General features: G+C 44.2%; 1 protein-coding gene across 1 annotated transcript in view; it reads right to left on the bottom strand.

The window, feature by feature from the left end:
* The window catches only part of PAWR (pro-apoptotic WT1 regulator), a 344709-nt gene extending 318466 nt beyond the window's left edge, over nt 1–26243 (bottom strand). The window contains exons 1-2 of the mRNA XM_086919590.1: nt 26085–26243; nt 24228–25579 (exon numbers count right to left, since the gene is read on the bottom strand). Coding sequence (XP_086775716.1) covers nt 24228–24866 — 639 coding nt within the window. The 5' untranslated portion in view covers nt 24867–25579; nt 26085–26243. The remainder of the gene's footprint in view (nt 1–24227; nt 25580–26084) is intronic.
* Nucleotides 26244–26450: the final 207 nt, after the last annotated feature.

Here is a 26450-nt window from a genome sequence, read left to right on the forward strand (position 1 = left end):
GCAAAACATTGTTGTCTCCGGCCAATTATTTGTCTGGTCTGTTGAGGGTTACCCATAATGCAGGCTTTGGGTTTCCTACAACGAACTGCCTTGGTGCAATCCCCTACCTGTGTTGATTTCTCATCACTTCCCTTTTAAGGAGTTCCATAATCATAAGGCTGTTGTATTGATATGCCCTATTTGAAAATGTAATCACATCTTTTTTTTCTCATGGGACAGGCATGAACGCTAATGTTTTCAGCTCCTATTAGAAGCTTATCTCTAATCACCAAGTGTGATTTCACCACTGGGTTTTGCTTTCTTCACAATTCCTTCAATTGTAAGCAGTCAAGTGAATATTTCAATATGCTACATCTTTACATGAGAATTTACCATCCTCAAGTTGTGCCGTTCCTTAATGTTGCTATTTAATAAGGGCCAGAGCATCTCATTATTACAAAAATATTACCAACTAGTGGGGTCTCCGAGCTTTACAGCATAAAGTGAACCATATATAACCGAAATTATACATTAAAGTAATGAAACATATTTCAACTCAACAAACCACGAGGAATTAACCTTCATGCGACGATTTTATTGATATTTTGGGAAAAGTCACAGACAACTTTTTCTTTATGGAACAAGCTGAAAATAATACGAAGGCACAAGTGCAAACAAGCAGCATAACTGAATAATAGGAATAGAAAACTATAACAAACCCAATAACCAAACAAACTTTAAATGTTGAAGCAATGCCAAACATACCTTTTGAATTTATAGGGCCTTTTTCAATAACTCACACCTGACATGAAGTGCACGGATTAGACTCCTAACTCTCCGAAACAGTAAACAAAATGGATCTTTGACAGCTGGGCCTTATTAGTGACACGCCTACATCTTCACGACTAATAACGCACACTACCCTGCCAGAGCGACCACTTGGAGCGCCATCTCCCAGTCTGCTTGTCATGGTCCTTTGGGCCATTGCTATGGCTTTTCTTCCAGGGTCTCATGCACTTTTTAGAGTCTTTCCCACTTCTACTTGGGTCCCTCATGTCTCATTATTGGGAGCAAAGGGTAAACTGGAGATGGGAGGAGCGTTAGGGTCATCTGTTCTATCAGCAGCAGTGAGCAGAACAGGTCAAGTGCATGAACTGTTCATTTATTCACAGTGAACAGAGTGTATCTGTTTGTGTAGAGGAGGTTGGAAGATGAGCAGGGTTACCTCTTTCTTAAACAGTCAAAAATGGTCATATGTGCGACTTCACAAAAGGACTTTAGATCAAGCCTGCAGCGGAGTTCCTATTGCCAATAAGGTGTTGATGCTGCCACATGACTAAGGGAACAGCAGCAGGGGCCACATCCACTATTCTATATTTTATGGGTGGGGTGATAGTGGCACGCAAAGCCCCTGTTCACATGGTAGCCAAAGCTTGCTTGTGTGTGAAATTTCATTCACCACTTTTTATCTGTGTACTAGTCAGTGTGGCTTAAGCATATCTGCATGCAGTGCAACACATGAAATTCCAGCTTCCACAAAGAACTGAGGACTTTGTACTCAATGTATCTAAAACTACAGGTGGTACAGTTAAGATACGCTATTTATACACCCCGTCACAGGTATTTTAAACAGTGAAGCAACAGAGCAGTACACTGAACGCAAGTATGAAACGGGTAGGTAACAAAATGTATCACAAAAAAAGCCTAAAAACATGTGCAGTTGCTTGTAAATATTTACAGTGGCTACAATTAAACGCTTTTATTACATTAGATGATCACTCACAATTAGCACACATATGCCTTTGTCCCACTGAATAAAATGGCCATGCACTTAAGCACACTATTCAAAACATCTCGCCATATTCAGTGCAAAAGACACTCCGAGGCAAATCTGTTTTATAGGTGTAAACAAAGGAGAGCAACTGGCGTCACAATTTTCTAACATAACACTACCTTTCACTATACAGAGTGTAAGGTAAAGTGGTAACTGGAAGGCTTGGTTTCCTATTATGATAGACGTTCAGATGACCAATTTTTTATCTTAAAAAGACCACCACAAACTCGCTTGCTGGTGAATTAAAAACTTCTCTTCAAACAAGATTTCCAGTATAGTGACAAAGACATAAAACATTATTTTTAAAATGGCATGGGGAACTTTTCAGCTTCTGACAACCAACAAACACCATGCGAGGCACGTGGGCGTTCGGCAGCAGTATCTACAATATAAAGAAGCTATGCTTTTTAAGGATGAATGGACATTTTACTCAAAGGGGGAATTGTAGTGTTAACATATCTGCCATGCTACATACCATATGTCAATTTCAATTTCATAAGCTTTTATTCGGTTTGAAGGTACAAATCATACAAGCGACATTAAAAATGCAACACCATATGTATACAATTAATACTCAATATTCACATTAATGGTGCGGAAAAAGATAAGATAAAAAACATATACATCAATCGTTGGGCAGCAGTAAAATTTAAAAAATAGAAGCGATATAGGGATATATACAAATGTGTACAGACAGGAAATCAGTATATTTAACACACAAGTGGAGTTTCCTGGCAGCTGTACATTAAAACAAACAAAATCCAAACCGCTCAGAGGGCATAAAAAGGTGAATATTTAGGGTGTAAAGAGGAACCTTACAATACATACTATGGACATAAAACACGAGTGACTATTCTATATTTGTAGCTAATAAAAAACTTTTAAACTTTTATGTACAGACAGGAATGTATAAAATAATAGCAGCACTATGCATTTCCTGGCAGCTGTACATCTCAAAGATTTACAGACAGGTAAGTATAAAGAGGTTACAGTACTATACTTTTCCTGGCAGCTGTACATTTCAAGATATAGGTAGCCACAAAAAAACAGATATCCACATTCTCCATTGAGGATAATAGTATTAATGCGGTCTTTGTGGTTCGAGTATTGTATGTTATAAAAATGGGCTTACGGTATTTTAACCTAAGAAAATGATAGAATTTACAAAAAAGTAAAAAGTGGCAACAGCTCTGACGTGAAGTATTGTCACACGGGCAGGGAGTCTCTGATCTGACTTTCTGGGTTGGGAACGCAACAAGGTGGTGAACGATACCCAATCTGACACGGGTTAGTACAAATTGGTGAGATGGACGAGTCACGTTCACAAGGTAGGATTGTAGCCCCGGAGTTAAATTCAGGTCTTTATAAAACTTCACGGTGGCTAATTTACCATGCACTTTGTCACGCTCCACCTTTTTAAAGTTTAAAAACGTTAACTTGATTTCTTTTTTGGGGATCGCAGCAGCCTGCTCTGGATCAAGAAAAACATCGATGTCAAATAGAAGATTATACCAGAAATGAATATATCGCATCCACTGTATACGTAATGAGTGGTCAAGACCTATACAATCAAGAATAATCTCTTGAGTGAATCGAGTCTCTGACTTAGCCCAAATAGAACGCCACAATAAGAGTGGCCGAACGGCTGCTAAGTCAGATATAAACTCGATCCCTACCTCATCATGAATCAATTGTACTGAGGCGGAGGGAGGAACACATAATCTCTTTAGAAATTTGTTTTCATCAGCTTGGAGCGAAGGACCTTCACTGTGGCCCCATACACCTGCCCCGTACAGTGCAGAAGAGACACAGCGAACGTTATATATATTAATCATATCTGGGATACTTCTAGAGCCAAGTTTAGAGGCAAATCGGAATATGCTGCTGGTGGACCGCAACATCTTCAACCTGATGTTGTCAAATTCAGAAATCCAGGACCCACTGTTATACGTAATACCCAAGTAACAGAAAGTTTTGACGTATGTCATTTTATCTTTGTTCAGGAAGAAGCTATGCTTAGACTTATTTACAGCCTGCCCGCATGCCATAACATACGTCTTGGATTTGTTCACACAGAGCCTCCTATTTTGAATGAACAACATAAAACTATCAATTAGGCGCTGGAGACCAATCTGTGTGCGTGATAAAAGAACAGCGTCGTCCGCATAAAGTAAAAGTGGGATAGGTTTTCCTCCAATCAAAGGGGCATCTGCAGGAATATCAACCAGGTTACGGTCGACGCCATTAATAAAAAGGGAAAATAAAAGAGGAGCCAAAACGCATCCCTGGCGAATTCCCCTTGAAACTTTGAAAAATGGTGTACATTCGCCTAGGGTGCCGTAACGGACCTTACATGAAAGTTTTTCATAAAGCCTGGCTAAGAAATGGACTATTTCCTTCGGTGCCCCAGATTCAATTAAGACCTGCCAGAGAATGGCATGGTTAACTAAATCAAACGCGCTGCTCAAATCAGCAAAGCATAAAAAGAGGTTGCCTTTTTTGGCCACAGTATATTTATTAATAATAAGGTCCAAATTAACACATTGTTCCAGGGTGCCCATACCTTTGCGGAACCCATATTGTACTTTAGTTAAAATATTCGAATCAGTTGCCCAGGTTTCTAACCTTTTAAGCAAAATGCGACTCATAACCTTAACCGAGGCATCCAACAAAGAAATCGGACGGTAGTTGGAGGCCTCAGATTTGCTGCCTTTCTTAAATAGGGGAATTATAACTGATTGGCCCCAGGAAGGGGGAAAATTATCTTCTGCCGCGCAATTAAAGATCCGCGCCAGGATGGGGGCCCACAGGTGTGGTTCGGCTTTTAGCAAGTCGATCGGGACCCCATCCGGGCCTGGGGCTTTTCCTCCTTTGCTATTGGAGAGCCCATCATAGACTTCCTCCAGTGTTACTCCCAAAGGTAGGGGTATCCAAGGTGTAGCCTCGATAGTTAGTACCTCGAGGGGTATCCCTTCCGGATTAAAGATGTTGGTAAAATGGGTAATCCAGTCATTGCATGCGATATAGGAAGTTCGTCCCGGGATGTCGTCATTATTGAGAAAAGGGCTGTTAATTGTTTCCCAATATAATTTGCAGTTTTTAGTTTCTGCTGCTTCCTTTAACTTATCCCATGCCTCACACTGCAGGAGCTTTTTCCTGTTGGTGATGGCCGTTTTATAGTTGACCCTGAGAAGTTTTATTCCATCCCTGTCTCGTGGTTTGGTACCCAATGCCCTCTTTAATTCCCGAAGTGCAACCATGCAAGGTTTATCAAACCACCCCTGCTTTACCCCTCGAGCTGATGAAGGTGCCCTAGTGAAAATACCTTCAATAGTAGTATTGATATTAATAAAATTTAACAATAGGGACTCGGGATTAATTGCATTGCTTAAACAATAGCTTATTTGGGTTTTACAGCTAGTTATAACCTCCTTCTGTTTGACCTTTGAATTAGTTCCAGACCATCTGATCCTTAGACCATTTGGTCTGATGGGTACTAGGTCAGTAGAGCACTTTTCTCCTGACTCTGATGATGATATACCATGACCCAGGAGTGTAATACAAATACTATTGTGGTCACTGAGACTTTCTTCTTTAATATATAAGTTAGTGAAGTCTCCGGTGCTGGACAGCAAGATATGATCTATAAATGTCCCAGCATCCCTTCCTGTAAAGGTAGGACATGTGACTGCCTGTATGTCTCTATTACAATTTAACAGGTAAAGGTCTAGCTTAGTTAACATTTTGTTGAGTAATGTGCCATAATGACAGTGTGGAAAGTGGGGGAATTCCTCACTCTCTCCCGGTCCCCCCCATTGATTAGACATTACTACTCCTAGACCACAGGGATTCCCATTGGACAGATGGCATGGCTGTAGGTTAAAGTCCCCTGCCCATATGACCTCTGCCTTTCTATTCGAAATGCCCAAGACCCTTACAATTTCCTTTTCAAGGGGGTATAGAATGTTCCCTCTAGTGGCATCGAAGATATTGTTATAAAAATTAACAATAACCAAATCGATCCCCTTACTGCACTTGACCCTCACTACCTGGCTGTGGGTTCCCACAGTCGTACTACTTCTAACTACACAGTTATTCAACCTGTTGGACAGGAGCAGCAGGAGACCCCCCTTAGCCCTACCTGAGCTGGATTTGGTAGCTTTAAGGCAATGGGATGAGTAACCTTCGATATTAATTTGTTCCTGGCACCAGGTCTCCTGGAGGAGGATTATATCAAATCCTTCCCCAATAAACCTGGTCCAAAAGGGTGAATCTAATTTCCCTGCGATACCAGCGATGTTCCAGGAGATAAGGGTAACGCCGGCTGACTTGATGGTATCCTGGATGGCAGCTCCCGGCTGGGTAACACAGGATATAGTTGAACTAATTTCCTGGGTGCTGGCAACTGAGCCTGTTCTAGGAGCGTCAATAGGTGTATTCGCATCAGGACTAATACAATAGGTACCTTTAAAGGGGGGAGTGTTTGGGTTGTTACTAGAAACAATATAAGATGTAGGTTGTTCATTGGGACTTCCCTCTATTACCGTATCATAACGTCTGCCCACCCGTGCAACAGCGGGTACACAGTCCGACATACGGGATGTGGTAACTTTAGCATAGACAGATACCTTGGTGGCAAGCTCACTAGAGGGTGTTGGGGCACTACGTCAGTCGACCATCTCCAGACAATCGAATCTGTTGCTAGTATGGATACCTTGCCATCCATTCCCCATATGTTGGCCTTTATTGGGAAACCAGGGACGGGGTAGCCAATCCCTGTTCCTGCTTTTTTGGGTCACCCAGGGGCCTCCAAAATTCCAGGGTTGTTCTTGGGGGATAACCCAATTGGGGGCTAATATTGGCGCATGAAAGTTAAATACTGGTGGATAGAAAAAGGAGAGCCGCTGAGTGTCGATTCCCCCTTTCTTCTCCAACTCTGGCCAAGAACAAATATGATTCACAGAGGATGCGTCTTCGCAAGTAACAATGACGCAATCCCCCTGAATACTCTTTGGAGTCGCCCCCACCCACGGAACCCTACGGACAGAAGATATTCTACAAGTATTAGTAGGCTGTAATGGCCTGTTGATGCTAAGCCATTGAAGGATTTTGTTCAAAAGGGACCAGGAGGGTTCATCAGTACCCACTGGAAGTTCCGGAACTCCCGTTAGGATTACCGTGAATGGTGTAACCTCTGGTGGAAGATGAACTGGGCGTTTAGACCTGGGCCCCCTCTTAGCATCCATATGATGTGGTTTTTGAGTGACCGGGGCTTTATCTTGGGGTGGCTGCAGTGACCCCTGTGCGACGGTGGCATTGGCAACAGGGGGTAAAACTGCAGGGGACAGTTGGGTAGGGTTTTGTTGACTAATAGGATGTGGCTGCGATACAGGTTGTGATATAGGTTTGGCACTGGGTTTGGCAGATACACTCTTGTTTGGAGCAGATAAAGAGGTAGTTGGAAGCTCTTTGGTTTTTACCTGTACTTTAGGCGTAACCGGCGGCCTGGGTGGGTTAGTCGGTATAGTCCCTGGATTGGTGGTAATAGGTCCCCCTCCAGTTTTGGTAATACCCGCCCTGGTCTGGTTAGGTAGTTTGGTGAGGAGTATGGCAAGTTGCTTTTCTATTGCCATGATACTCTTCTCCAAGGGTTGGAGGTGGATTTTTAGTATGTCCCTGAAAGTAGCAAGGAGTTGTGATGTGTCGCTGTCTGGCGAGCTATGGCCGCCTTCTTGGACATTGACCAATTTGGGACATTGTAGGCTAGAAGGATCTGAAGCAACAGAAGTTTTGCTAGGAGAGGTATTCTTGGATGAAGCAATAGTTGGCCCTTTCTTTTTGCTGGTAGTATGGGAGTTTGGTTTAGTATTCCCCTTTTTGTGCTGTACGGGCTGCTTTGGAACAGCGCCTTCCCTGACCCCCTAAGGTTGTTAATTTGTACAGGGTCCTGAACCGGGTCTTCTGAATGAATATGCTCAAGGTCAGGGGTTATCTCAAGGTTCTCAGTTAAATCCAAATCCAGTGACAGATTAGTAGCTGATAAATCCACCGCACTAGGGATGTAGTGAACCTGTGCTATAGTGCCAGATTGTATTAGGATAGGAATTGGGGTAGCTGATGGCATTGGGGTTAGGGCAGTTGCTAAGGGACCCAATGAGGATCTCCGGGCAATTGCAAGGTCCTGCGAGACCCTGAGTTCTAGAACAGCGATGTTCTGGTTAATAGCCTCAGTTGTTTTAGAAATAAATAGGTCGATAGGACCTGTAAATGAGGCAGCTTTAAGGGCTGTTTTACTTCTTAAACCCCTAGTCATGGTTATATCAATTTAGGATTTCACAGTAGATTAAACAAATGTCCAATGTCAATGAGTAGAAAATCAGTACCTTTAGGCAGTGTCCGTATGAAAAAGTCAAGGGGGGTGGCCCAGCCCAGCCTGGTTCGGTCTGGAACGGGCTGAAACGGGCCCGCCCTTGGCCCGGGCTTCGCCCGGCGTCCCGCGGGGCGGGGCAGACGCTGGATTTAAGCGCCTCCTGGCGCGGCTTTAAGCGTTGCAGCCCGCTTGGGCTGATGGGACTTGTAGTCTCCTGCCCCGCGCTCCACTCGGCGGCTCCGCTTTACCAGCGAGCGGCGGGAGGCGGGCAGGGTGTGCAGAGGCTAGTTGTTTCTTTTCCCCTAAAGGCGTCTGACAGGCAGCAAGGCTCTCTGTGGCTATGGCGATTCCACGCTTGTCAGGGCAGACGCTGGATTCAAGCGCCTCCTGGCGCGGCTTGAAGCGTTGCAGCCCGCTTGGGCTGATGGGACTTGTAGTCTCCTGCCCCCGCGTTCCACTCGGCGGCTCCGCTTTACCAGCGAGCGGCGGGAGGCGGGCAGGGTGTGCAGAGGCTAGTTGTTTCTTTTCCCCTAAAGGCGTCTGACAGGCAGCAAGGCTCTCTGTGGCTATGGCGATTCCACGCTTGTCAGGGCAGACGCTGGATTTAAGCGCCTCCTGGCGCGGCTTGAAGCGTTGCAGCCCGCTTGGGCTGATGGGACTTTTAGTCTCCTGCCCCGCGCTCCACTCGGCGGCTCCGCTTTACCAGCGAGCGGCGGGAGGCGGGCAGGGTGTGCAGAGGCTAGTTGTTTCTTTTCCCCTAAAGGCGTCTGACAGGCAGCAAGGCTCTCTGTGGCTATGGCGATTCCACGCTTGTCAGGGCAGACGCTGGATTTAAGCGCCTCCTGGCGCGGCTTGAAGCGTTGCAGCCCGCTTGGGCTGATGGGACTTGTAGTCTCCTGCCCCGCGCTCCACTCGGCGGCTCCGCTTTACCAGCGAGCGGCGGGAGGCGGGCAGGGTGTGCAGAGGCTAGTTGTTTCTTTTCCCCTAAAGGCGTCTGACAGGCAGCAAGGCTCTCTGTGGCTATGGCGATTCCACGCTTGTCAGGGCAGACGCTGGATTCAAGCGCCTCCTGGCGCGGCTTGAAGCGTTGCAGCCCGCTTGGGCTGATGGGACTTGTAGTCTCCTGCCCCCGCGTTCCACTCGGCGGCTCCGCTTTACCAGCGAGCGGCGGGAGGCGGGCAGGGTGTGCAGAGGCTAGTTGTTTCTTTTCCCCTAAAGGCGTCTGACAGGCAGCACGGCTCTCTGTGGCTATGGCGATTCCACGCTTGTCAGGGCAGACGCTGGATTTAAGCGCCTCCTGGCGCGGCTTGAAGCGTTGCAGCCCGCTTGGGCTGATGGGACTTGTAGTCTCCTGCCCCGCGCTCCACTCGGCGGCTCCGCTTTACCAGCGAGCGGCGGGAGGCGGGCAGGGTGTGCAGAGGCTAGTTGTTTCTTTTCCCCTAAAGGCGTCTGACAGGCAGCAAGGCTCTCTGTGGCTATGGCGATTCCACGCTTGTCAGGGCAGACGCTGGATTTAAGCGCCTCCTGGCGCGGATTGAAGCGTTGCAGCCCGCTTGGGCTGATGGGACTTGTAGTCTCCTGCCCCGCGCTCCACTCGGCAGCTCCGCTTTACCAGCGAGAGGCGGGCAGGGTGTGCAGAGGCTAGTTGTTTCTTTTCCCCTAAAGGCGTCTGACAGGCAGCAAGGCTCTCTGTGGCTATGGCGAACCACCTGAGCCATCGTACCCTTATTACCATTAGTTCCTGCAAATGCTGAGCATACTATATGTCATTACAATGGGTTTTGAAGATGAAAATAACAGAACTGGTAACTAAATCAGGCAAAGTTTCCTCATCCATCTTCGTCAGTCCAGAGAGAGTGACAGACTACCTGGCTTTCCAGAAGGCCAACAAAACGCACCTCTTTCCCCCACTATAGACTCTTATATGTTGTCTGCTGTTTTCTGTTTCAGTGCTGGGACGCTCTATGCCGGGGCAGCTGTGCGCTATACAAATCTGCATAGCATAGCAGTGAGCATGCACCAAAGCAGAATAGACCCGCCACAGGATACAGAAAAAAGAAAAAACACAGAAGACGGACTGTATAATTGTGACTTTGAAGGATTAAATCACACAATAAATAATTTAGACTAGAGGCGAATACTTGATAAGCTAAGGAAGCTAAAAGTTCATGACCACCTCTCAGATGAAAGTGAGGCATTAAAGATTTCGCAAATAACAGAAGAAGCATTGTAAAAGTCCCTCAATTAGGCTCAAAAAGCAAAACGAAGAGGCAGACCTATATCTATTAAAACACCCATTCATCGGACCACAACAACAAGAAATAACCCCGAGCAAAGAGACAGGGCGTCCCCTGCACGTACAGAATGTGCCAACCCAATTCCTTGTCATAGGAAGACTGAAAAGATCCCAGTTGGGATCAACATCTGTGAGGAACAAAAAGCTGGAGAGATTTTAAGCATGAGGACAGGGTTATCCTGAGTACCACATTGGTGAGAAAACCAGAGAGAAAAAGCTCATAATGTGGCACTGCATCCATCCGTTCTACTGAGTGCCCAGAGAGCATACCATGAATGTACCAAGTTATGCTAGCAACACAGAAAAAACAGCAGCCACCTGGAGGGATGGATTTGTATTTGTAACACCCTTGGATGGCAAGCACAGGTGCTAGAGACCAGATATATTTCTTTAAACAAAGTATTTTTTAGCAATAGGATAAGTAAACCTTGTCTGCTGGATGAGGAACACTTCAATTTGTAAGGACTAGGATGAGGAAGATGTTCAAAGAGATAAAGTACTTTCTGAAAGTAGACTTGTAGAATTTAGTTTTATTTGTACTTTTAGAGAGTTCAATACTAGATTGATTTAACACACATTACAAATAGAAACATTTGATTGATCATTTTATTAGGTCACTCCCATCTACATATATAATGTATACTATTTAAGAAGACAATTCACATGACCTTCTGCTTAACCCTTTTTACTCAGTCTGTTCCATACTACTATATATAGCTGTGGCCTTCAACCTGTACTGAAATAAACAGCTTGATGCTACATGTTGCAGTGACCTAAGCGAACCAACACCAGTAAGACTCAATCTGTTTAGAATTCCTAAAACTTTTTTTATTAAGGTAGCTGACAAGCCAACATATTTTTTCCCTGCCGCGGATGTATCACTTTGAGGTACCTCCCTGGTCACCTCAATCTTCCAAATATGAACTCCATTTGCCAGAGTTATCCAATACTACTGAAGTTTGTATCCAAACTTACCAACCTGGCTCGCTTCCAACAGCAGTTCAACTTTCTCATAAGTCTTCCTTCTGAAACTGAGCTTTACCCAAGTATAGATAAATAATAGCTATTAAGGTCTACACTGTCACCAGATCACCCAGTCATAACCTTGATTCAATTTTGGTAGACATCTTTCGAGGCTGCCTGGGATCACTATTTTTAAATATTTAACTATTATTTCATTTTCAGATAACTTCACTAACTTCATCAATATTAATGCCTGTCTGGATGTCCTTCAGATGTCAGCCTCTTCTGTGCTTCAAGTACAGTCTAATGGAATTAGATGTGTTTTTCTATAATGATCAAAAACTCGGTCTTCAACAAGACTGGTTGCAGCGATGTTGCTACTAACGTAAGATTCTATAATGAATACCTGGAAGTTCCCGTTAACTTTTAAACACTATACTAACATTTATCATAACTACTCAGAAGCGATCGCATTATGGTTCATGGTATAACTGCATTATATTATATGCCTTTTTTCCCCAGGATAGACCCAGCGCTTGTCATTAGTTGCTACAATCTGAAAGCTTGGTTCCTTCCTTGTTAAGCAGTTTAAAGTGTACATCCTAAGGTATTTGGTATCTTGCGCTCAACTGTAAATTGTAGCATATCAAGCTGAAAGCATCACAAACATTTAGGGAGACACACACTTTGTATAGGAGTCAACACCGCAAATGCCGAAACAGAAGGATCAAACTAACCTGGTCTAGTGTTTAAAATAGCAGCAAACTTCAAATTCACCAAGTAGCTCAATGCATACCAATAGCAAACAACTGTTTAGTGTACCTGCTATACAAGGGATCCGTTTGCCGCAAATACGCAATACCTATAAAGTGGTGACCTGCAAATCCAAAGAACAACCTTCGAGTGCCTAGATTTCTGAGCACACAGAAGGAATGCAACCTCTATTTCTTAAATGTTTCTATTCACATTGTCCACTACTTTCACAAAGGGAGATTATGTCAGATCCCCGAAGTTTTGCTGCACTGATTTATTGGGATGGGGGATCAGGAGTAAACAGTCTTTCTGGAAAAATAAAGGCTGCAATACTCAAGCCATTCCCATTAAAAAACAAGCATTTGCACTGCAACAGGTCTCGCATTTGCGAGAGCTTTAGCTATTGGCATTGCAAATGACAATGCCTTCTATTTATCCGTTTTGATAATTAGCACATAAATAAAAGGCAGTCATTTACAATGTCAATAGCTCATTCTCTTGTAAATGGGAGACCGATTTCATTTTAAAGCTTCGGTCGCCATAGTGCCAAGCTGCTCGGAAAGTGAAAGAGCGCATGGCGTGCTGAATGTTGCAGGACTGGATGCCGTGCCTGTAGTAGGAGAAACTCATTAAAGAAAATAGTGCTTACAGATGAAGACATACGGTGTAACAAGAGAAGTAAAGAGGGCCTGTCCTCATGGAAGGTTACAAATGAAGACAAGGCGGTACCAAGGAGGGACTAACAAGCCTATTAACGAATCAGAAGCCAGCATTTACGAAGGACAATGACACAAGCCAAAGACAAATATGGGCGGAGAGTGGGTGGGGTTCAAGGGCATACTCTAATAAAGCATGCCTTTGCAGAGCAGCGCATGAGCTGCCCAGGCTCGACCAAATAAGAACTTATGTGCAGCACTGGCAAACCGAGGGTCTACAAAGTTGAAAACTGGAGAAAAAAGCACTGGCAATGCCAACAGGGCTGGCTTTAAAGGAATGTTATTTGGTAATCTATCAACAAGGTGTTTGATTGAATTCTTGATTTAATCTCAGCCACTGGCAATCGCCCAAGCCGCACCCCAATCCATCGTTTTTCACCCACCATGCCACCTCAGTTAGGACCCAGTCATATGCAAATCAGCCTCGACCCCGTTCTAATCCGAACACTCCAGCCCGAACTACCATGCCAAGTCCTCCCTGAGCCCACCCATTACATACTATTAGTTGACTTTCCTGTTACTCTCACTTGCCTGCCTCTTATTTATGCCCCAGCTTGTCAATCTTTTTTTTTTTTTGCTTCATTGAGCATAGCCACTTCATCATATGTTGACTGCCTGGTGTCCATCCTTCCACTACTTGCTTTGCAACTACATTTTCTTTCTTTTTGGTTAAGAGCTCCACAAGTGCGCCTCCATTTTCGAGCTGTCTCCATCGTGTAATTCTCACCTCCTTCACTTTGCTCAGTTGCCTGTGAGCTTCTCCAAGCCCGCCCTCCATGGTGTGCCTACTATTGTCCTTCTCCAATTGCTTTCTTACCTTCGTGTTTCTCACCCACACGCTTTGTTACTCGTCTGCTGCTTTCCTTTGGAGAATTTATGCGCTATACAAATTTAATTCATTCATTCATTGATTCATTCATTCATTGATTCTCCTTAACACACCTGCCTTCCATGTTGCTTCATCCCACATCCTCTCCTTCGGTCACTCGTTGCTTCTCCTCCTCATACCCAGTCTGTGCTCCTTCCTTACGCCAGCTGCGCCTTCCTACTGTCACCAACTGCTTCTCCTCACTACCCCTTGTTTTGCCCCCTCCACCCAATTAGTGCCATCAGTGTTACTCCCCCAGAACAGAATGGCTGAAAAGCAGTAGTAAAGCCACTAGGCCTCAAGAGTGAAATACACTGGCTGTGCTAATGCTCGTGTTTTAGGTCTTGCCTCACAGCATAGCTGTCTCCAAGACCTACTGTTACCAATAACTTATATGTAAGCAGAATGGGCGTTACCTCCACCCAAAAGTACACTGAATCATCACACATGAAGTTCTCTATCTCACACATGCACTATTTACAGAAAGCAATCTTTTATGGTATCAATTGACAGCGCATCTGTCAGCTAGATGTACTGTTACAAATTCTTTAAAGTGGGATTTGGCATCATCCAGTGGGGTAATACTCTCTAACCTCAAGCTAGTGCCTATTTGCTTTCTACCTTCCAGGAAATGCTCCAAAGAAATGCATGAGGGACTAGGGCATTTGAATTGTACACTCAATCATCGTGCTGCTTGTCACATTCAATTATTTATTTCCTGTATGCATTCCATACAGAGAACAATACTTTTGCCCAGCACTGGCAAGGCCAACACGACCGGATTTAATGTAATAAATAGCATTTGTGCATGCAGCACATGTAAATACATTTGTGTGCGTTTACAAAGATTGGCAAATTAAGTTGAGACCTACTGGTGTTACCAATGCCTGTTTCGATCTGAGATCCCACAATATCCCACAACTGGAAACATGGTACAGGTGAGGACATTTAACCTCGTTTCCAACACAAACTCGCCTTTAAAGCTATGAACATTGGAACGATGCAGCTCGTGCTGCAAAGCGACTTTTCTTTTACATTTTCAGCTCATTCTAAATATGAGATTAACATTTCAGTATTTTGATAAAGAATCAATCTGCTCCAAATCGAACATGGTGTCTGTATTACAGCTCGTTCCAACCTCCACAAAAAACTTACATCAACAACCAGATGGACTTGGTCACATATTATGCTAGAATGTCCTAAGATTCAGAGGTTCCGGGAGGATATTTTCTGCTATCTGGAAACTGAATGTGGCATTCAATTAGCAGTGAATAATTTGTTAATTATTATTGGTTTTGATCCAGATCTTTTTCCTGATCAATTGGTTACATTTCTGTACATCGCAATGGCAGTAGCGAGATCACTTTTGCTGCAGAGGTGGCGTTCTGAGTTGATACCCTCTGTTCTAGAGTGGGTTTATAAAATGAAATCGGTCAAGAGAAATGAACGCACTTATGCAATACGTGTTGGGGGACTTAGGAAGTTCGAAAAAATCTGGGCTACATATTTTGATTAAGATCATGAGGGGTCATTGCGCCGTGCAACACTCCAGAGGACTCCGGGGCACAATCCTGCGTGTATATACCGGGACACAGCGCATGCACAGCCCGAATGTGTTGTCTAAGCATGGCCTCAGGACTGTACAACAAGCCGATCTGTGAATTGTTAACGCACTGGTGCGCCTGAATTGTCCTGTTATAATATCTGAATATTGCACTACTATAAAATGCTAATAAAATAGATTTGACAAAAAATGAGGGGTCATTGCCTTACACATGTTTATAAGCTATTGGAACTCTTTGTTTTTCGTATTTGTCCCGGATTTTCCTTTTAGTGCTTTGCATACTACCTATTTATTCTTACAATTTTAATTTGATGCCTATAATCTTTTTTTATGGATGTATTATGTTAATTGTATTGTAACTTTGGGACTTCAATAAAAATATTAAAAAATATTTTTTTTTTAAACTATCAGATGGACAATAATATACAGATACGGTTCCTATAATAAGTTAAATATTAATCATAGCTTATATGTAGGCAGAATGGGGAATCTAATCAACTTTACATGTGAGTGTTTGTAACAATCTTGTAACTTAGAAAAGGAATATTATATTGAGAAAATCACTGTTTACCCATTATTTCAAGAGTTTTGTAAAAGCACTGCATCAAAGGAGCTTTGGTTTAGCGAGGGGCAGGTATATTATTCAAAAGTTAATGCTTGGACCGACATCAGTTATACTTTCTGCCCTACACTGTCCTCTTACCCACTTTCTCCTGACTCGAGTAGCCTTTGTCTTCCCATAGTTCAGCAGATTTGCAGTCCAATACTATACTTCATGAGAAATTCTTATCTTGTTGATAAATAACCCCAATCATACTGCAGTATACACAAGAGTCAGTCCTAGGTGCTGTGCCAACACATCTCCATGTATTCAGCTTTTCACAAAATGTGCAATATTACAATAAAGTCTAAGTGAGCGTGTGTGATATTTACATGATGTGCACTGGAAACAAAATCATGTTCTAGTACTCTCTTCGGAGGAGCAGGAGAAGCAACTTTACATTTAAAGGCAAGATTAGGTCCAAAGTTTAGTGCTGCAGTCAGTCCAGCTGTTCTTAAGCTTTTGACTTCTAGGTATCCCCACTTGCTAATGAGTGGAAGCTGGGGACCCCCACTAAGTCATTATTAGAAACCTTGGACCACCGGCGTAAGCAATTTCTACGATTTGGACCTCAAACCAATATACAAAATTAAGTATACACAATTAAATGTTCAAATACTGAAATATTTTGTGTAAGTCACAATCAAATATAGAGAAAGTTTTTACATTTTCAGTGTTGGTTCCTTATTTGTGTATACTTTATTAAATTGTATATTATTCAATTCTGTACAACAGGCGCAGACCCACAGGGGTCCCCAGGTCATAGGCTAAGAGCCACTGCTCTAGTCTATGCAATCTGAGCTTTACAGCCAAATGCACGGATTTTTAATATCTCTGTAGCCAGAAGACACGCTATCCACTGACATAATGCTGTCCAGAGAAGTAGTGTGCAGCCTTGAGTCAATCGCCTTTATGGTCTAGATGCTGGGCATTCAAGGTATATAAATGCGGGTTTTGAGATGTACCTGTAAAAAGCAATGCACACCTAATTCTGTAAGATATACATAGTTTAGAGATCTCTATGTATGAAGAGCATCTGCGAGATCTGTATAAACGGAGGGAGAGATCGGACCTCTTAAAGCAGGAGCTAGTGAGATCTGTCACCTGATACATGGCTATGCTGCTCAAGATCTGTAAGTGGAAGTCACTTCAAGAAATAAAAAATAAAAAAAGGTATACATTTGCAGGGAGTCCCTAAGGCTCCAGTCACAGTGTGAGAGAATCTGGGAAGCCTAGATCTGTCTCGCATAGAACAGATGCAGACGGTTTTTAGAGAGACTTAATATTCTGGTGTTACACTTTGATATTCAAGATTAAAGAAAGCCATCTGTCTCCTGTGTAAACTGCAGACGGGGTGGAGTTAATGTCTTAATCTCATTGCAAGGAGCAAGGGGTAAAATAGGCCTCAATGCAAGTAAGAGATAAGTTCTTCTGGCTATCAAATGCTGTGGATAGGTACAGACATCTAGCAATCACTCTAGCGATCCTTGCTGAATGAGTGGCGACTGGAGCCATGCAAGCTACCCTCATGAAACCTTGCAAAAGCAAAGGCCAGAGGTAAAGTGTCAAGTTCAGGCAGTCTACAAGAAGGTATAGATCAACTTGAAATTGTTATGTCATTGGTACTAAGAAAGGTTTTCGGAAAAAACATTGAACTTAATTACTTACTATCTCATTCATCTCCAACTGCAGCCTCTTGATATTTGTAAAATAAAGTTCCATTTATTGAACGCCTATGTTTTTTTTTCCTTAACAGAGTGATTGCAACTTGTATCAGTTGTTTATGTGTAAATAAAGCATACTTCATTACAACAGGCTTCGCATATGTAGTTGGCCAGCAACGTTTTGAGACATTGGAGTGGCTAAGCACACTCTTCCACACAAAAAAAGCATTCCTGTGCAACCACACTGTTGCCACCCCGGCCAAGTGCTGTGAAGAGAGAACACCTGTGGATCTTAAGCACAGCGTCAAACGGTTTCCATATAGGACACATTGGACCTGTGCACCTTCCAAGCCCACACCACCTCCGCCTTGCAGACCCTTCAGGTCAGATACTACATACATGTCAAAGAATTCAAAGAAAAGAAAACCCGTCCTGGAGCAGCACATCAGGCATGGACCGGGGAGACTTGGCAGCTACTACAAGGGCACACTGTACAAGTGACACTCGTCGGCTACACAACTGACAATTACAATGTCATGTCCTCCAATCCTTTACCTCAAGATTAACTAGGTTAATTGACCATAAAACAATGGCAGGAAGAATGTATACATCTTGGCGACCTGTTCATACCTTATAATAATTTTATGTTGCGTTTGACTTGCAATGCAAATGATGCCAGTTACCTTGTCTGAGCAGCATCTGTTTAAATGCCAATAAAATATTTTATTTGAAACGGTAGTGCAGCTTTTGTAAAGGCCAGTCTGTGAGACACTTGTCACAGAGGTCCTTCCAGTCCATAAGAGGAGGCGGACTTTCTCCTTCGGGATGCGTGGGATCCCTGCTGTCTCGCGGGGCTCGCAGTTCCGGCCTCCACTCGAAGGTAAAATTCACATTCTTCAAACCCAGTGGGCCGCGGGGGTCAGTACATTCCACTGTAGGTGCTAATTAAGCATTAATGACTCCCTTCTGTTGTCATCAGAGGGGAGGGGGGAGGTGCCAACTGGCCAGCGAACCGTGCTCAAACTGCAGCAGGAAGACGATAAGATAAAAGTACGAATGCCCAAGCCTGCCATTAGGCAGGGTGCTGGCTCCTAGGGCCCGGCGCAGGCCGCAGCATCACTCTGGGACCACTTCCGACTCCCATGCAGCACACACAAGTTGTAAAAACAAATATATATCACGTCGTGTCCAATACACAGTACAGGATGTCAGACACGCACCAATGGCTCTTGCTGCAGGTTTCACAGGCATGGCATATAAATTAGAACAGAAGTTCGGTGGGCCGTGTTTAAGCATACGGGTATTCCATGTGTTTCCACCTATGACCGGCATATTATTTAATGTTGTAAATCAAACCTAACACGTCCCTTTCTTACGCAAAATATTAAATTCTTATTAATTGTGAACGTGTTTGCGCTTTCCAAAAAAGTGCCATCGAACGGCACTGCGCTCAGAGGTGGATACATTGTCTGAACAGTAAAATACGAAACACATATGTAAATGTACAGGAATTTATATAGCGCAAATCACCGAGCGGTTTCTAAGCGCTTGCTTAGGGAACCCATCCTGGTATTCCCCTGTGAGATAACCCCGGCAGGGTATCCGCAAGGTGAAAGCCAGGCATCCCGCCGCGAGGGGCCGTTGTGGAGATTAAGCAAGCTATTGCCCAGAGTCGCAGAGTGTGAACCCGTGAATCGAGTAGGCACCGGAGCGAGAATTGTCGAGTCCATGGACATTTTAGGACTCAAAACCCCGCCAAGCCGGGAATTGAACCCTGGTCCCGGGCTGACCTCTGCTTCCAGGTCTGCCTCCTCTAACCAGTGACTATATAACAAAACAGATGCCACTGCTGAGAAACACCGTTGGCCTACAAAAATTTGTAAAATTAGCTGTTTAGATTCAAGCAAAAACAACCAGCTCAACGTATAGCAACGTACAAAATGTAATCTTTTTGAATTTTTCTTAGTTTCTGACACTATATTTTAGTGCATGGAAAAACAGACAACTTTATATACAATATATCATATCATATTGTATATAAAATTGTCTGTTTTTCCATGCACTAAAATATAGTGTCAGAAACAAAGAAAAATTCAAAAAGATTAAATTTTGTACGTTGCTATACGTTGAGCTGGTTGTTTTTGCTTGAATCTAAACAGCTAATTTTACAAATTTTTGTAGGCCAAAGGTGTTTCTCAGCAGTGGCATCTGTTTTGTTATATAGTTCTGGTTTGACTCAGCCGCGCTGAGTTAGGAGTCAAGACCCTTGTGTGTTTTTTGTCCTCTAACCAGTGAGCCATACTTCTCCACATATGTACATCTCAGGGATGTACCCCGCTTTCACACAGTTCAAACCAAATGTTGTTCTTTTTTGTAATGTATGAACGTCAATCCCATATTTGGTGACAACCTATAATCAAACTCAAATGGTTGTCCTCAGGACAGATCAACCGTTTGGTTTAATGCCTCCATACTGGATACATTAATTAGCCAGGTTCAGATTTACCAACCCAGTGTCACTTCAAGGGTTCACGGTTCCAGAAGGACCAATCCTTCGTCAATTCTCAAAGCTGTGTCAAAACCTCTCTGCCCACGGATCGCAACAGAAACTGGAACACTTCACCTGATTACCACCAGTCTTCCACGCAGACTGGGTAATGGATCCAATATTGAGGAGGAGGGGGTTTGGGTTAAACCAAAGTTGATCTGCCTTGAGGAGAGACAATTTGATTTATATTTTGGATTGAAAAATCGACTCTAACTCTGGGATTGTCCTTCATATAATTAATTACAAAAAGGAACATGATTTGGATTGAACGTTTGAACCGTGTTAAAACAGAGGCCGTCCCAGAGTCAAATTTTATTGTTCACAATTTTTTCCCCTATGAGCACTGCGTCGTACGCACTTTTTTGTAAAGCATGATGACAACCGTAGGGGTGAATAAGAACATAATCTTTCAGATATGAAATGGTCTTCTTCGTTTTGACTTACATCGTTAATATGCAGATCACAGGTGCAGACATATTGAATGCAGCAGTGCTATTCATTTCAATTTGTTATTGTTTTCAATACAAAACAGATGTCTAGAGAAGCAATAATAGAACGTATCAATGATCTGAGGACATAGTGATATAATTGGGGAGAAACGACTCATATATATACTTTTGGTCACATGATATTCAGAAAGCTTCTCTGGTCACACAACTAAGGAAATGAGAGAACAGAGGATAAAGGAGGAAATGGAAAAGAAAAAATGAGAGGCCTGGTGTGGACGTCACTGCCTACATGTAAGAGTGCGAGAGGCTAAAATGTGAATGCACCTGTGTTTAAGAGACCCGTGAAACTTCAGTTCTAATTTATATCCTGATGCCGGTACGCAGATATGTCAGCAACAGATGTAGGCATTCTTTACATGCATTTCACTTGTCGCTGTAAAACTCTACTTTCGCCTTTTCACCTTGAAAAAACAGTGGCACTGTTAGAGTTGGTGGCACCCAGCAGAACACATGAGCAAGACTTCACACCACCTAAAATGCATGGGGTGGGTCGGCAATTGCCATTTACTACATGCACACGAAACAAGCACTGGCAACACCAACAGGTCTGACGTTGTTCTGACTTTGCTAATTCTTACATTTTTATATATAGACAAATGACACACAAGCGGCCAGGTAGCAGCGTTGGAGAAACTGGCAATCCCTCACCCAATCAATGCAAGCGTGGTCTAAAAGACACAATTGATATTTTTTTGTAATGTAGAAGCAAACACTGCAACATTAGTACCATACTCAAGGGAATAACATAGTGTGGATATGCACATTGTGTAAGAGATGAATGCGGTCACTCAAAGTCAGGTAAGCCAAGGGCTTAAATGAGCTGACCCTGTACCCCACATGCTGTGGTGGGTGGAAACAAACAACATTAACCACATCGATGCTAGTGCTATTTTCCTCCGGTGCTCAGCTTTTGGTTTTCCCATTGTTCATGACGAGCTCAGCTCGTCATGAGTGTATGGAGGTGTACACCATGACGAGCTGAGCTCGTCATGAGCGTCCAAGGAGTTAACGCATACCAGTGGGTGAAGAGAACTGGCTAAAATCTCTGGTAAGTATGAACGCATTGTATATTTTTTATTTTATTCAGTTTAAAAGGGTGACGGGGACACAAACCGGTAGACGAGTCAAAGCTGCGTCCAAAGAACAGTAAGTTGTGATCCCAGAGAAAGTGGTATAATTTCCCCATCTCTGTTGCAAGAGGTTGCCTTTATGCAGTGGACCCTCTCAGAGGGGTCTCTGAGATTCCAAGGCCTACATACTGGAACCTTCCCCAAAAAGGGGGAGAGGAAGTGCTTTTGACAAGAGGTACCATACAGAGATAAAGGGAACTATCCCAGGCCTCCGCTAAGTGAAGAATCCCTTAACACTGTGGACTCTCTCAGAGGGGTATCTGAAATTCCAGGACTGGAATGCTAGGATCCTTCCCCAACAAGGGGAGATGCAGTGCTTTGGCGAGGGGCACATTCAAGGAGGCCAATTAAGGCCTATTTCTATTAGGTGTGAGAACCCTAACACAGTGGACTCTCTCAGAGGGGACTCAGACTCCAAGGCAATACTGCTGGGACCCTCCCCAACAAGGGGAGAAAGAGTGCTTTGTACATGTTATTAATAACAAAAAAATGTTTGGCTCAGGTAGACCTATAAAAAAAATAGAAAATCAGCAGGGGCAATAAATATATTAACAATAGATGTAGGTGTTAGTAAATCAGTCACAAAACAAGCTTGTAGGTTGGTAGCCATTCCAAATTTGCCTACAGATAGATGTGACACCCCACCCAGACTGAGATATTAAGCAGATTTACCAGACAAATCAATAAATGAAGGTCGCCGAATTCTGCAGGTTGCACTTGGTTCTATTTTTAAGATTTCAGCCTTCAATGTCTTTCTCTAAATCAGAAAATGGTAGTGTGTGTGCGCATCTTTTAAAAAGTATGCATTGCCCAGTGGTTCGATTTTAAAATCTATACAGCCTGCGCAGTTAAACGCATTTACTCTGTGGATCTTCAACAGTAGCACCAATCCAACGAGGAGAAGTTTTTGTGAAGAACTCACGAGAGTTGCTACAGAACAAATAGTCCAATATTTTTTATCTGACTTTTTTTTTTAACAGAGGCTAAATGCCCTTATCATATTGCACATCAAAAAATTCATAATTCGGAACAGGCTTCAGAGTGGTTGCCAGAATGTCTTATTTTGAGTACAAAAGTCAAGTAATAACTTCATTGCAGTGAATTTTTTTTGTCACATCCAAACTTTATTGTGGGATTCAAGACGTACCCTACTTTTTCCTTTTACAGCTACCCTAAAATAGTTAGAGAAAACATTTCTAGATAAGAGTTCTACCAAAAAATCAGGATCAGATGCCCAATGGACCAAAGGGGAGGGGCTTTACATGAATATGGAGGTATATTTCAGGAGTTAAAGTATCACTGGTCATATTGACCAACACTTTTCTCTGTGGTACTGTCTGGTTTCTTTCTAGTACTGTTAATATTGAAAGAGACTTATAAGTCAAGAAGCTTTCAGAAACTTTTAACACCCACGAGAAAGTAACTAAATTCTTAACAAACAGGTGTTTGGTTAAAATTGTCCTTGGCACTTATCAAGGACTACATTTTTTAAATCATATTTTTGGCATTGCTTGTATACTTAAGAGACTCGTACGTACATCGTGCAGAGAAGAGCTGGCCTCACAATATGGGCCAGAATACTCTTTTTAGGGCAGCTTTAGACTGATTCACTAAGCTTCAATGAAAAGGTATGGACGAGCTAAAAATGATCAAGTTCGCTGTCCCATGTTAGCTACAGCACAGTCACATTGGTTTGTTTGTTCTAATTGATAAATCATTATTTACCACTTCCACAATAACCCATTAGACCAAATAAATTATCTTCACCCATCAGTTGTAGCCTGTTTATTTTCAGGCCTGCCATGTGCTTTCTTAACATGTATCTAGAGGCCAGCTGGTAAGTTTGTCATTTCTATTATACAATTATGTGGTTCTATGTAAACTTTAGAAGCCTCAGTAAGGTAGAGTGGACTGAAGGATTTACAATTTTGAAGAACTAGACTGAGTGCGCTGTTTGAGCTCATACACCAAAAAAAAAGCACACAAACACACCAAGGCCCAAAGAGATCACATTGATTCAAAGTAATCAAAATTACTTGTTTTGTGACACATTAAATGTGTTGCCTCAAATCAGTTTAAAAGGTAGCTCATTAGCAGAAACCTTCAGGATAAGCACTCTCCTGTACCCTGGCCCATCTAACATTTCAGTCTCAACCTTACAGTAGATGCATATTTTTGGTGGGCATTGTTCCACATCAGCCTTGATTATGCACAGGTTCATCTTGTTCGAACATACTAACACAACACCAATAAGTAGTTGGCTCTGCAGTACGACCTGAAGCAAATAATGTCACGCCAAGTCATTAAACAGCATTTTGCATCCAAGGCCAAATTTATCACATGAAAATGAGGTTTGAACTATTATACAGAGAGACATCACGGAAAATACTGAAGCACAGTGATGAGAGCCCAGACTGAGGCCCAGGCCTTACCTCCAAGGAAGGAATGTTGACAACACCTGTAGACCTCCTCTTCTCCCTCATCTTCCTCTTCTCAATTTGGCCCTTTCCTTTCCTTGCGCTGGGGCCGGAGCTCTTTGCCTTCTCCTTGGCCTTGGTTGGGGAGTCCTTGCTGGCCTCCTCTACAGCACCATTCCCCTCCAAAGCATCTTCCTGGGGCTCTAGAGCTGCAGACAATACCTTCTCCGATGCTTTCTTAAGTGCTGGCTCAGGGGCGACTCGTCCTCCAGGGACGTGGCAGACGGCAGTAGAAGGAGCTCCAAGTGGTACAGGCTGCTCTTCCTCGGGTTTCCTCAGGGAGGGAGATGAAGATGATTTTGCCAAGGAGGAAGTGGTGTTTACTGAGATGCAATTTGCTCCGCCAGTTCGGTCTGGCATGGCCATCAAGTTACTAGAGCTGTTGTTGTTATTCAACTCATTGTTGACAACTACCACTGGGGGCTTAACACCACTCTCTGGGCCTCCAGGCACTCCTATGGGGGCAGTGAGCACACTACCTGGGACCTCTCCATAGAGCCGGGCACGCATCTTCTCCCTTTTGGCCTTCCACTCCTCAAGAAAGTCAGTAGTGGTGGAGGTGGCTGGAGGGGCCCTGTAGCCTCCAGTTGCCATGCTGCTCCAAAGGGGCAGAGGTGACCCAAGAAGAGTGGCCTGGTGAGGGTGGAGGTGCAGCAGGGTAGAGAGTCAGTTCAGGGATTTGTTGGCACTGGTCAGATAGGTAGCGAGTGGATTGAGAGCAATTAAGTAGTATTGAAGCGTGGTAGTGATATGGCACTATGTGCTTTCAGCTAGGCGTGCAGCAACAGTACCAGTGTAGTTGGGGGGTGGGGGGAGTGTTGGGGATTCACAAGTCAGGGGAGGTGTAGTGGTTTGGTGTGAGATACGAGTAAAGGCAGCAGTAGTTAAAATGAGCAGATAAAAGGTTGAGATGGGGAGGGATTACTTCTTCAGCGTGATGTAGAGGATGGAAAAATGGAATTGGGGCCGCAGCATTAGTGGGGGTTACAGGATAGTCAAGGTCTGAGAGTTCAACATTAGAGAAGAGAGGATTTATTCAGCACAGGGTTAAGGATCAGTGGTAGCTGGCTTCTGTGGACACTCCTAGGGTAGATTATCCCGGGCAGGATACATATGTTAAAGGTGACGCGGCAGAGTAGCGATCCTCAGACAGCGTTATGGTCTGGTGAGCAGTGATGCGGCTGCCAAGTATGGGGGCGACGCAGGCAGCGTCTCACCGGCTCTGCTGTCGGCGGGGCGCGGGCAGAGGGCTGCGGCAGATAAGGCAACCCTGCAGCAGCCGCTGCGCTCCTTCCAGAGCAAACACCCTGAGAGAGAGAGAGAAAAGGGAATGAAAACAAAAGGATTAGTCAACAGCAGCGGTGCCAGGAGGGGCAGAAGCGCCACTCTCCCTCCCCCAGCAGAGAACCGAAACCGGCAGAAACCGGGCATTGCATTTATAACTTAAACGTTAGAGCACAAATTCACTAAAAGACACAGGAGGCGACATCCCCTGCCCACCAGCCCTCGGCAAGCGGAAGAATTTGAACAAGAGGGAGAAGGATTATCCGTGCTCACTTCACTGACGCACCGATACCGCTGCCCACCCCGTGTTTTATAAAGGCTACAAAAGTTTAGTCCCTTCGGAAGGTTGTGCGTGACAGCAGTCATGGGGGGCGGAGGGACGTAGACGAAAGGTGTGACTGGCGGTAGCACTCACGCGAGAGCAGTGCACGGGGAGGCAGCAACGGCACTGTCATGCCGGTGCCTTCTCCCGGGCTGGGAGGGGGAGAGGACCACCCACCCACTCCCATGAAGCGGTGGCTTCGTTACCTGCTGCAGAGCGGGGGACTAGCGATACCCAGGAGAGCTTCCTCCCCCTCGCAACTGCGGCTTCAGGTGTGCTGCGCCTGCTGGCCTCGGAGCCGCCTCCAGCCGTCTCAGCTCCCCACCTCCCGGAAGAAGCGGCTTCCAGGGCTCCGAAACTTTTCCGATCCCCATGGGAGGAGCAAGGGCTGAAGACAAGGCCAGGCCCCCGGCGGAAATGCCCGAAGGGGTGGAGAGGTGGCCACAGGCGGCATCCAGCGCAGCACGCAATTGTCCGATGCGCCCACGAATTCTTTTTAGAGAGGGAAACAATCGCGTAAGCCTTAAACCTGAGCCCGGCGCCCTTTAGACAATACAGTTTAGTATTACATC

This window comes from Lissotriton vulgaris, chromosome 1_1 (assembly GCF_964263255.1).
Source record: "Lissotriton vulgaris chromosome 1_1, aLisVul1.2, whole genome shotgun sequence".
In the NCBI taxonomy this organism is placed as follows: Eukaryota; Metazoa; Chordata; class Amphibia; order Caudata; family Salamandridae; genus Lissotriton; species Lissotriton vulgaris.